At 51.1% G+C, this 13,105-nt stretch overlaps 1 protein-coding gene across 5 annotated transcripts in view; it reads right to left on the bottom strand.

Moving 5' to 3' along the window:
• The window catches only part of LOC116955004 (ras-related protein Rab-27A-like), a 94,880-nt gene that overhangs the window by 66,281 nt on the left and 15,494 nt on the right, over positions 1–13,105 (bottom strand). For 2 of the 5 annotated variants that reach the window (XM_032975925.2, XM_032975924.2), the window contains exon 2: positions 1,758–1,831. The exons of 1 other annotated variant lie outside the window; for it this stretch is intronic. In XM_032975925.2, the coding sequence (XP_032831816.1) occupies positions 1,758–1,782 (25 nt within the window). In that variant the 5' untranslated portion in view covers positions 1,783–1,831. Of the gene's footprint in view, positions 1–1,757; positions 1,832–10,814; positions 10,939–13,105 lie in introns of those variants that run through there. 2 more of the 5 variants (XM_076052729.1, XR_012929720.1) reach the window with 2 other exon arrangements.

Raw genomic sequence — 13,105 nt, 5'->3', positions numbered from 1 at the left:
CGGTGTGTGTTTACACGGTGTGTGTGTTTACACTGTGTGTTTGTTTACGGTGTGTGTGTTTACACTGTATGTGTGTGTGTTTACGGTGTGTGTGTGTGTTTACGGTGTGTGTGTTTACGGTGTGTGTGTGTGTTTACACTGTGTGTGTTTCCACTGTGTGTGTGTTTACACTGTGTGTGTGTTTACGGTGTGTGTGTGTGTTTACACTGTGTGTGTGTTTACACTGTGTGTGTTTACACTGTGTGTGTGTTTACACTGTGTGTTTACACTGTGTGTGTGTTTACACTGTGTGTGTGTTTACACTGTGTGTGTGTGTTTACACTGTGTGTGTGTTTACACTGTGTTTACACTGTGTGTGTGTTTACACTGTGTGTTTACACTGTGTGTTTACACTGTGTGTGTTTACACTGTGTGTGTGTTTACACTGTCTGTGTGTTTGTGTGTTTACGCTGTGTGTGTGTTTACACTGTGTGTGTTTACACTGTGTGTGTTTACGGTGTGTGTGTGTTTACACTGTGTGTGTGTGTTTACGGTGTGTGTGTGTGTGTTTACACTGTGTGTGTGTTTACACTGTGTGTGTTTACACTGTGTGTGTGTTTACACTGTGTGTGTTTCCACTGTGTGTGTGTTTACACTGTGTGTGTGTTTACACTGTGTGTGTTTACACTGTGTGTGTGTTTACACTGTGTGTGTTTCCACTGTGTGTGTGTTTACACTGTGTGTGTGTTTACACGGTGTGTGTTTACACGGTGTGTGTGTTTACACTGTGTGTTTGTTTACGGTGTGTGTGTTTACACTGTATGTGTGTGTGTTTACGGTGTGTGTGTGTGTTTACGGTGTGTGTGTTTACGGTGTGTGTGTGTGTTTACACTGTGTGTGTGTTTACACGGTGTGTGTGTTTACACGGTGTGTGTGTTTACACGGTGTGTGTGTTTACACTGTGTGTGTGTTTACGGTGTGTGTGTGTGTTTACACTGTGTGTGTGTTTACACTGTGTGTGTTTACACTGTGTGTGTGTTTACACTGTGTGTTTACACTGTGTGTGTGTTTACACTGTGTGTGTGTTTACACTGTGTGTTTACACTGTGTGTGTGTTTACACTGTGTGTGTGTGTTTACACTGTGTGTGTGTTTACACTGTGTGTTTACACTGTGTGTGTTTACACTGTGTGTGTTTACACTGTCTGTGTGTTTGTGTGTTTACGCTGTGTGTGTGTTTACACTGTGTGTGTGTTTACACTGTGTGTGTTTACACTGTGTGTGTGTGTTTACACTGTGTGTGTGTGTTTACACTGTGTGTGTGTGTTTACACTGTGTGTGTGTGTGTTTACACTGTGTGTGTTTACGGTGTGTGTGTGTTTACACTGTGTGTGTTTACACTGTGTGTGTGTGTTTACACTGTGTGTGTGTGTGTTTACACTGTGTGTGTTTACGGTGTGTGTGTGTTTACACTGTGTGTGTTTACACTGTGTGTGTGTGTTTACACTGTGTGTGTGTGTTTACACTGTGTGTGTTTACACTGTGTGTGTTTACGGTGTGTGTGTGTTTACACTGTGTGTGTTTACACTGTGTGTGTGTGTTTACACTGTGTGTGTGTGTTTACACTGTGTGTGTTTACACTGTGTGTGTGTGTTTACACTGTGTGTGTGTGTTTACACTGTGTGTGTGTTTACACTGTGTGTGTGTGTTTACACTGTGTGTGTGTTTACACTGTGTGTGTGTTTACACTGTGTGTGTGTTTACACTGTGTGTGTTTACCTTGCATCTGGGGCAAGTCAGCCATGGTGAGGTCTCCGACGCGTCATCAGCAACCTGCAGTCAAGGCCGGGCCCCTACCAGAGACGGTAAACGCGGGATGGTGGGGGGTGGTGGGGGGGTGGTGGGGGGTGGTGGGGGGGTAGTGGGGGGTAGTGGGGGGGTGGTGGGGGGTAGTGGGGGGTGGTGGGGGGTGGTGGGGGGGTAGTGGGGGGTGGGGGGTGGTGGGGGGGTGGTAGGGGGTGGTGGGGGGGTCGCGTGAATAAAAACAAACCAACTCAGTCGGGACCACACGCACCGATCATCACCCCCACCCCCCCCCCCCAGTACACTATGGACTTCCATGGTAAACTGGACTCCCATGGTAAACTGGACTCCCATGGTGAATTGGACTTCCATGGTAAACTGGACTCTCATGGTAAACTGGACTCCCATGGTGAACTGGACTCCCATGGTAAACTGGACTCCCAAGGGAAACTGGACTCCCATGGTAAACTGGACTCCCATGGTGAATTGGACTTCCATGGTAAACTGGACTCTCATGGTAAACTGGACTCCCATGGTGAACTGGACTCCCATGGTAAACTGGACTCCCATGGTGAACTGGACTTCCATGGTAAACTGGACTCCCATGGTAAACTGGACTCCCATGGTGAACTGGACTCCCAAGGGAAACTGGACTCCCATGGTAAACTGGACTCCCATGGTGAATTGGACTTCCATGGTAAACTGGACTCTCATGGTAAACTGGACTCCCATGGTGAACTGGACTCCCATGGTAAACTGGACTCCCATGGTGAACTGGACTTCCATGGTAAACTGGACTCCCATGGTAAACTGGACTCCCATGGTAAACTGGACTCCCATGGTGATCTGAACTCCCATGGTGAACTGGACTTCCATAGTGAACTGGACTCCCATGGTGAACTGGACTGCCATGGTAAACTGAACTTCCATGGTGAACTGAACTCCCATGGTGAACTGGACTTCCATGGTGAACTGGACTCCCATGGTGAACTAGACTCCCATGGTGAACTGACCTTCCATGGTGAACTGGACTTCCATGGTGAACTGACCTTCCATGGTGAACTGACCTTCCATGGTGAACTGGACTCCCATGGTGAACTGGACTCCCATGGTGAACTGACCTTCCATGGTGAACTGACCTTCCATGGTGAACTGGACTTCCATGGTGAACTGACCTTCCATGGTGAACTGACCTTCCATGGTGAACTGGACTCCCATGGTGAACTGGACTCCCATGGTGAACTGACCTTCCATGGTGAACTGGACTCCCATGGTGAACTAGACTCCCATGGTAAACTGGACTCCCATGGTAAACTGAACTTCCATGGTAAACTGGACTCCCATGGTGAACTGGACTTCCATGGTAAACTGGACTCCCATGGTAAACTGGACTCCCATGGTGAAATGAACTCCCATGGTGAACTGGACTTCCATGGTGAACTGAACTTCCATGGTGAACTGGACTCCCATGGTGAACTGGACTGCCATGGTAAACTGAACTTCCATGGTGAACTGAACTCCCATGGTAAACTGGACTCCCATGGTAAACTGGACTTCCATGGTAAACTGGACTCCCATGGTGAACTAGACTCCCATGGTAAACTGGACTCCCATGGTAAACTGAACTTCCATGGTAAACTGGACTCCCATGGTGAACTGGACTCCCATGGTAAACTGGACTCCCATGGTGAACTGGACTTCCATGGTAAACTGGACTCCCATGGTAAACTGGACTCCCATGGTAAACTGGACTCCCATGGTGAACTGGACTCCCAAGGGAAACTGGACTCCCATGGTAAACTGGACTCCCATGGTGAATTGGACTTCCATGGTAAACTGGACTCTCATGGTAAACTGGACTCCCATGGTGAACTGGACTCCCATGGTAAACTGGACTCCCATGGTGAACTGGACTTCCATGGTAAACTGGACTCCCATGGTAAACTGGACTCCCATGGTAAACTGGACTCCCAAGGGAAACTGGACTCCCATGGTAAACTGGACTCCCATGGTGAATTGGACTTCCATGGTAAACTGGACTCTCATGGTAAACTGGACTCCCATGGTGAACTGGACTCCCATGGTAAACTGGACTCCCATGGTGAACTGGACTTCCATGGTAAACTGGACTCCCATGGTAAACTGGACTCCCATGGTAAACTGGACTCCCATGGTGATCTGAACTCCCATGGTGAACTGGACTTCCATGGTGAACTGGACTCCCATGGTGAACTGGACTGCCATGGTGAACTGGACTCCCATGGTAAACTGGACTCCCATGGTGAACTGGACTTCCATGGTAAACTGGACTCCCATGGTAAACTGGACTCCCATGGTAAACTGGACTCCCATGGTGATCTGAACTCCCATGGTGAACTGGACTTCCATAGTGAACTGGACTCCCATGGTGAACTGGACTGCCATGGTAAACTGAACTTCCATGGTGAACTGAACTCCCATGGTGAACTGGACTTCCATGGTGAACTGGACTCCCATGGTGAACTAGACTCCCATGGTGAACTGACCTTCCATGGTGAACTGGACTTCCATGGTGAACTGACCTTCCATGGTGAACTGACCTTCCATGGTGAACTGGACTCCCATGGTGAACTGGACTCCCATGGTGAACTGACCTTCCATGGTGAACTGACCTTCCATGGTGAACTGGACTTCCATGGTGAACTGACCTTCCATGGTGAACTGACCTTCCATGGTGAACTGGACTCCCATGGTGAACTGGACTCCCATGGTGAACTGACCTTCCATGGTGAACTGGACTCCCATGGTAAACTGGACTCCCATGGTAAACTGAACTTCCATGGTAAACTGGACTCCCATGGTGAACTGGACTTCCATGGTAAACTGGACTCCCATGGTAAACTGGACTCCCATGGTGAAATGAACTCCCATGGTGAACTGGACTTCCATGGTGAACTGAACTTCCATGGTGAACTGGACTCCCATGGTGAACTGGACTGCCATGGTAAACTGAACTTCCATGGTGAACTGAACTCCCATGGTAAACTGGACTCCCATGGTAAACTGGACTTCCATGGTAAACTGGACTCCCATGGTGAACTAGACTCCCATGGTAAACTGGACTCCCATGGTAAACTGAACTTCCATGGTAAACTGGACTCCCATGGTGAACTGGACTCCCATGGTAAACTGGACTCCCATGGTGAACTGGACTTCCATGGTAAACTGGACTCCCATGGTAAACTGGACTCCCATGGTAAACTGGACTCCCATGGTGAACTGGACTCCCAAGGGAAACTGGACTCCCATGGTAAACTGGACTCCCATGGTGAATTGGACTTCCATGGTAAACTGGACTCTCATGGTAAACTGGACTCCCATGGTGAACTGGACTCCCATGGTAAACTGGACTCCCATGGTGAACTGGACTTCCATGGTAAACTGGACTCCCATGGTAAACTGGACTCGCATGGTAAACTGGACTCCTATGGTGAACTGGACTCCCAAGGGAAACTGGACTCCCATGGTAAACTGGACTCCCATGGTGAATTGGACTTCCATGGTAAACTGGACTCTCATGGTAAACTGGACTCCCATGGTGAACTGGACTCCCATGGTAAACTGGACTCCCATGGTGAACTGGACTTCCATGGTAAACTGGACTCCCATGGTAAACTGGACTCCCATGGTAAACTGGACTCCCATGGTGATCTGAACTCCCATGGTGAACTGGACTTCCATGGTGAACTGGACTCCCATGGTGAACTGGACTGCCATGGTAAACTGAACTTCCATGGTGAACTGAACTCCCATGGTGAACTGGACTTCCATGGTGAACTGGACTCCCATGGTGAACTAGACTCCCATGGTGAACTGACCTTCCATGGTGAACTGGACTTCCATGGTGAACTGACCTTCCATGGTGAACTGACCTTCCATGGTGAACTGGACTCCCATGGTGAACTGGACTCCCATGGTGAACTGACCTTCCATGGTGAACTGACCTTCCATGGTGAACTGGACTTCCATGGTGAACTGACCTTCCATGGTGAACTGACCTTCCATGGTGAACTGGACTCCCATGGTGAAAAGGACTCCCATGGTGAACTGACCTTCCATGGTGAACTGGACTCCCATGGTGAACTAGACTCCCATGGTAAACTGGACTCCCATGGTAAACTGAACTTCCATGGTAAACTGGACTCCCATGGTGAACTGGACTTCCATGGTAAACTGGACTCCCATGGTAAACTGGACTCCCATGGTGAAATGAACTCCCATGGTGAACTGGACTTCCATGGTGAACTGAACTTCCATGGTGAACTGGACTCCCATGGTGAACTGGACTGCCATGGTAAACTGAACTTCCATGGTGAACTGAACTCCCATGGTAAACTGGACTCCCATGGTAAACTGGACTTCCATGGTAAACTGGACTCCCATGGTGAACTAGACTCCCATGGTAAACTGGACTCCCATGGTAAACTGAACTTCCATGGTAAACTGGACTCCCATGGTGAACTGGACTCCCATGGTAAACTGGACTCCCATGGTGAACTGGACTTCCATGGTAAACTGGACTCCCATGGTAAACTGGACTCCCATGGTGAACTGAACTCCCATGGTGAACTGGACTTCCATGGTGAACTGAACTTCCATGGTGAACTGGACTCCCATGGTGAACTAGACTGCCATGGTAAACTGAACTTCCATGGTGAACTGAACTCCCATGGTGAACTGGACTTCCATGGTGAACTGAACTTCCATGGTGAACTGGACTCCCATGGTGAACTAGACTCCCATGGTAAACTGGACTCCCATGGTAAACTGGACTTCCATGGTAAACTGGACTTCCATGGTGAACTGGACTCCCATGGTGAACTGGACTCCCATGGTGAACTGGACTTCCATGGTGAACTGGACTCCCATGGTGAACTGGACTTCCATGGTGAACTGGACTCCCATGGTAAACTGGACTCCCATGGTAAACTGGACTCCCATGGTGAACTGGACTCCCGTGGTGAACTGAACTTCCATGGTGAACTGAACTTCCATGGTAAACTGGACTCCCATGGTAAACTGAACTTCCATGGTGAACTGGACTCCCATGGTAAACTGGACTCCCATGGTAAACTGGACTCCCATGGTAAGCTGGACTTCCATGGTGAACTGGACTCCCATGGTAAACTGAACTTCCATGGTAAGCTGGACTTCCATGGTAAACTGGACTCCCATGGTAAGCTGGACTTCCATGGTAAACTGGACTCCCATGGTAAACTGGACTCCCATGGTAAGCTGGACTTCCATGGTAAACTGGACTCCCATGGTGAACTGGACTCCCATGGTAAACTGGACTCCCATGGTAAGCTGGACTTCCATGGTAAACTGGACTCCCATGGTGAACTGGACTCCCATGGTAAACTGGACTCCCATGGTAAGCTGGACTTCCATGGTAAACTGGACTCCCATGGTAAACTGGACTCCCATGGTAAGCTGGACTTCCATGGTAAACTGGACTCCCATGGTGAACTGGACTCCCATGGTAAACTGGACTCCCATGGTAAGCTGGACTTCCATGGTAAACTGGACTCCCATGGTGAACTGGACTCCCATGGTAAACTGGACTCCCATGGTAAACTGGACTTCCATGGTAAACTGGACTTCCATGGTGAACTGGACTCCCATGGTGAACTGGACTTCCATGGTGAACTGAACTTCCATGGTGAACTGGACTCCCATGGTAAACTGGACTTCCATGGTAAACTGGACTCCCATGGTGAACTAGACTCCCATGGTAAACTGGACTCCCATGGTAAACTGAACTTCCATGGTAAACTGGACTCCCATGGTGAACTGGACTCCCATGGTAAACTGGACTCCCATGGTGAACTGGACTTCCATGGTAAACTGGACTCCCATGGTAAACTGGACTCCCATGGTGAACTGAACTCCCATGGTGAACTGGACTTCCATGGTGAACTGAACTTCCATGGTGAACTGGACTCCCATGGTGAACTAGACTGCCATGGTAAACTGAACTTCCATGGTGAACTGAACTCCCATGGTGAACTGGACTTCCATGGTGAACTGAACTTCCATGGTGAACTGGACTCCCATGGTGAACTAGACTCCCATGGTAAACTGGACTCCCATGGTAAACTGGACTTCCATGGTAAACTGGACTTCCATGGTGAACTGGACTCCCATGGTGAACTGGACTCCCATGGTGAACTGGACTTCCATGGTGAACTGGACTCCCATGGTGAACTGGACTTCCATGGTGAACTGGACTCCCATGGTAAACTGGACTCCCATGGTAAACTGGACTCCCATGGTGAACTGGACTCCCGTGGTGAACTGAACTTCCATGGTGAACTGAACTTCCATGGTAAACTGGACTCCCATGGTAAACTGAACTTCCATGGTGAACTGGACTCCCATGGTAAACTGGACTCCCATGGTAAACTGGACTCCCATGGTAAGCTGGACTTCCATGGTGAACTGGACTCCCATGGTAAACTGAACTTCCATGGTAAGCTGGACTTCCATGGTAAACTGGACTCCCATGGTAAGCTGGACTTCCATGGTAAACTGGACTCCCATGGTAAACTGGACTCCCATGGTAAGCTGGACTTCCATGGTAAACTGGACTCCCATGGTGAACTGGACTCCCATGGTAAACTGGACTCCCATGGTAAGCTGGACTTCCATGGTAAACTGGACTCCCATGGTGAACTGGACTCCCATGGTAAACTGGACTCCCATGGTAAGCTGGACTTCCATGGTAAACTGGACTCCCATGGTAAACTGGACTCCCATGGTAAGCTGGACTTCCATGGTAAACTGGACTCCCATGGTGAACTGGACTCCCATGGTAAACTGGACTCCCATGGTAAGCTGGACTTCCATGGTAAACTGGACTCCCATGGTGAACTGGACTCCCATGGTAAACTGGACTCCCATGGTGAACTGGACTCCCATGGTGAACTGGACTCCCATGGTGAACTGGACTCCCATGGTGAACTGGACTCCCATGGTGAACTGGACTCCCATGGTAAACTGAACTTCCATGGTGAACTGGACTCCCATGGTGAACTGGACTCCCATGGTAAGCTGGACTTCCATGGTAAACTGGACTCCCATGGTAAACTGGACTCCCATGGTAAACTGGACTTCCATGGTAAACTGGACCACCCCCCACGCATCACCAGCCCCACGGTGATCCACACTTCCCGATCCCCGTCAACACAAAATCAACTCCCCGCCGCGAGACTCTCCACTTCCGATAACTGATTGCAAGGTTTTTTGTGGGGTTTTATAAAACCAGGGGGCCGTCCATAAATGACGTCACGCGATTTTGGACGATTTTTGACCCCCCCCCCCACCTTCGTCACACGGCGTCACAAAAAGTCAGACCCCCCCCCTCAAATATGACGTCACAAAGCTCTGCCCCCCTTCCTCTCCCCCCAAATAAAACATGCTTCAAATCGCTTTAAACTATTGTCATTGTAGTAGTGCGTATTTAATGTGGCGCTGCACTCTGATGCTGTAAGAAGAAAACATTTATTAAAAAGTCTATTTAATTAAGTAGAACGTGTTGTCTATATTTATTTAAAGTTGCTCATTTTGATGTGACGTCATATTTCTCAAACCCCCCCCCCTAGGTGCGTGACGTCATTTATGGACGGCCCCCAGCCGAGGCAACCCCCCCCCCCCTCGGTAGCACACTTGGGGCTCTAATCGTATACGGGTTGTCATGGCGAACGCTGCTGCAGCAGTAGCTGTAGCTGCAGTAGCTGCTACTGCTGCAGCTGCTGCTGCTGCAGCAGTAGCTGCTGTAGCTGCAGTAGCTGCAGTAGCTGTAGCTGCAGTAGCTGCTACTGCTGCTGCTACTGCTGCTGCAGCTGCTGCTGCTGATGCAGCTACTGCTGCTGCTACTGCTGCTGCTACTGCTGCTGCTGCAGCTGCTGCTACTGCTGCTGCTGCAGCTGCTGCTGCTGCTGCAGCTGCTACTGCTGCTGCTGCTACTGCTGCTGCTACTGCTGCTGCAGCTGCTGCTGCTGCTGCAGCTGCTGCTGCTGCTGCTGCAGCTGCTGCTACTGCTGCTGCTGCTGCAGCTGCTGCTGCTGCTGCTACTGCTGCTGCTACTGCTGCTGCTACTGCTGCTGCTGCTACTGCTGCTGCTGCAGCTGCTGCAGCTGCTGCTACTGCTGCTGCAGCTGCTACTGCTGCTGCTGCTACTGCTGCTGCTGCAGCTGCTACTGCTGCTGCTACTGCTGCTACTACTGCTGCTGCTACTGCTGCTGCTGCAGCTGCTGCTACTGCTGCTGCTGCAGCTGCTGCAGCTGCTGCTACTCCTGCTGCTGCAGCTGCTGCTACTGCTGCTGCTGCAGCTGCTGCTACTGCTGCTGCAGCTGCTACTGCTGCTGTTGCTACTGCTGCTGCAGCTGCTGCTGCTACTGCTGCTACTGCTGATGCTACTGCTGCTGCTACTACTGCTGCTGCTGCAGCTGCTGCTACTGCTGCTGCAGCTGCTACTGCTGCTGCTGCTACTGCTGCTGCTGCTGCAGCTGCTGCTGCTGCTGCTACTGCTGCAGCTGCTGCTGCTGCAGCTGCTGCTACTGCTGCTGCTGCTACTGCTGCTGCTGATGCTACTGAGACAAAAATTGTAGAGGCCAGAGAGGTAAAGCGTGCTCACGTAAGCTGAATGATAAACTTGTCGTCTCTGACGGGCTCCCCCCGTCTGAGGATACATCAACAAACAGACTCGGCCCCCCTTCACGACAACTGATGAACACTCCGTGCATCGTGCTGCCGATCCACCGCTGCGTGGACACCTCGCCGGCACGCTCCTCCTGCCCGTAACGACGCCGGACAGGAGCGGTGGCGCAGCGGTTAAGCCCAGGACGACCCCGCGTCACGTCGGCCACGTGCCATCGTTTGGACCGTTGCCATCCCCCAGCGGGGCCCGGTTGCGATATCGCTCGCCGCTGGTGCCGCTTAGCCACGTCGCGGAATTGAACTCGGGTCGACCCCGGGGGGGGGGGGGGGGGGGGGTGGGGGTGGGAGTGGGGGTTCACTGCGCCGTAGCTTCACCGCCGTGCCGTTCTTTCAAGCCGCGTGCCAAATCCGTCCCTTGCTCCGTGCCGGCTTCCGCTGTTTCGCGATCCGCGGGTGTCTGGCCACGGACCGAAGGCAATCGCGGGGGGGAGTGGAGGAGCGGAGCGTTTGGATCGTGATGAAAATTCACGCCGAGGAGAGTCATCATTCTGATTATTATGATTATTATGTTAGAATCGGTTTTACCCTTTCTGGCAATCAAACAGCTGGCGAATTGCCCGATGGTGCCGGATGTAATTACCAGCGAAGCGTCATTACTCAAAAACTGTGAATGTTGTGGATTCACTCTTCAACACACCGGTGGGGCTAAAGTAGTGAGCTTTTTTGTCTTTCGTCAACGTGACACACACTTTTTTTTTGCCGATTGGCCCGTGTCGGGTGGTGGAGGGTTACGACACATTTATAAATAACGCGATCTAAGCCAACAACGTTTATCATGAATAATATTGGTCGCGAAAGCCTTCTACGTGTTAAGCTGTGTTTAGATGTTAAAACACCAAACTGAAACCTCTTTGCAAGGAATCGTGTTTGCATCGACCACAATATACTTGTGGCGAACATGCAAACAATAACATGCTCTGGTAGTGTATTATTACGGCAATGCCAACTTGTGACGCTCCTCGTTCTCATAGCTCAACGAAGTGCATCGCCATCATCGTCATCATCGTCACGTGGAAATGCACAGCAGTTAGCAAAATACTCTAAAAGGCGTGCGTGACGTTGGTTCTAAAATGTGTGGGGAGGAGGGGGGGGGGGAACGGAGGAGGGCCCGGATAAAAATCCACGCGACCACGGGGAGAGAGGGAGAGAGAGAGAGACACGCAAACTCCAAATATACAGCAGCAGCAGGCGTCAGGGTCTGGATCGACCCCACGACCCCCTGCACGCCAGGCGAGGTAGTTAACATCTCCTAGCCACCGTGATGATGATGAGAGAGAGAGACACGCAAACTCCAAATATACAGCAGCAGGCGTCAGGGTCTGGATCGACCCCACTACCCCCTGCACGCCAGGCGAGGTAGTTAACATCTCCTAGCCACCGTGATAATGATGAGAGAGAGAGACGCAAACTCCAAATATACAGCAGCAGGCGTCAGGGTCTGGATCGAACCCACGACCCCCTGCACACCTGGCGAGGTAGTTAACATCTCATAGCCACCGTGATGATGATGATGATGAGAGAGACACGCAAACTCCAAATATACAGCAGCAGGCGTCAGGGTGGGGATCGAACCCACGACCTCCTGTACAACAGGCGAGGTAGTTAACATCTAGCCAACGTGATGATGATGAGAGAGAGAGTCACGCAAACACCAAATATACAGCAGCAGGCATCGTCAGTAGATAAGAGTCCGCGAAATGGCATCTCTGTGTGTCGGGTGGATGCGGGAATTATTTTTTTCACCGACATCTGGGACCGCTATGCACGTATGTTGAACTTCTTTCGCACCGTACGTAGCCAACTTGGTGGGGGAAGGATAACTTAACTCTCCTAAACTCTCCCTCCCCCCACTCAATGCATTCTATGTGGACCCCCCCCCCCCTCCTCCCCACCCACCCACCCACTTTAAACCTTCACCTCTCCACAGCTGACCCTCCCGACCCTTTCCCGTCTTACCCAGCCGGCCAGCGACGGACACTCAAGGCACAAAGTGCATCCTTTCAATAATGCATTCGGCGGCATCACCACGGCGCTTATTACTAATGCTACAGAGTAAAGACAAAGATCCCCCGTGTAGCCTGTAACAGACTGTTGGGGCAAGTGCTGTTAGCGAGCAGCGCCTACGAAGGCCGGCATGGCACACGAGGGGGTGGGTGGACAGCACCACGCCCGGCCGCCTTTGTCTCGCCAGTGGCGATGTTTACACACCTCACCAGGTGCCTATTTGAGGCCGAGTCGACCTAGGGGAGGCCCAGGACCGGTTCAGATAATCGTCACTGGGTGTTGGCCGTGAGCGGGAATCGAACTCTGGTCGCCAGGTTCGTAGCGCACCGCGCTAACCGCTACACCACGCACAGACAGACACACACAGACACACACGCATGCGAACTCACAATCCAAACTAATGAATATTGCATTACCGATGCGAGCAAAAACAACAACAACTTTAAAAACCTCTCGAATCGTTAAACTTAGAACGCTCCTCTCCCTGCCGCATCAATGCCCCAGCACCCGATGATGATGCATCTGTTGCTGCTGCCTCTGCTGCCTCTGCTGCCTCTGCT

Source organism: Petromyzon marinus, chromosome 57 (genome assembly GCF_048934315.1).
Source record: "Petromyzon marinus isolate PM22_M1 ecotype Great Lakes invasive population chromosome 57, UKy_Petmar_22M1.pri1.0, whole genome shotgun sequence".
In the NCBI taxonomy this organism is placed as follows: Eukaryota; Metazoa; Chordata; class Hyperoartia; order Petromyzontiformes; family Petromyzontidae; genus Petromyzon; species Petromyzon marinus.
Note: the sequence above shows the minus strand (reverse complement) of the source record. Positions and strands in the feature narration are given on the sequence as shown.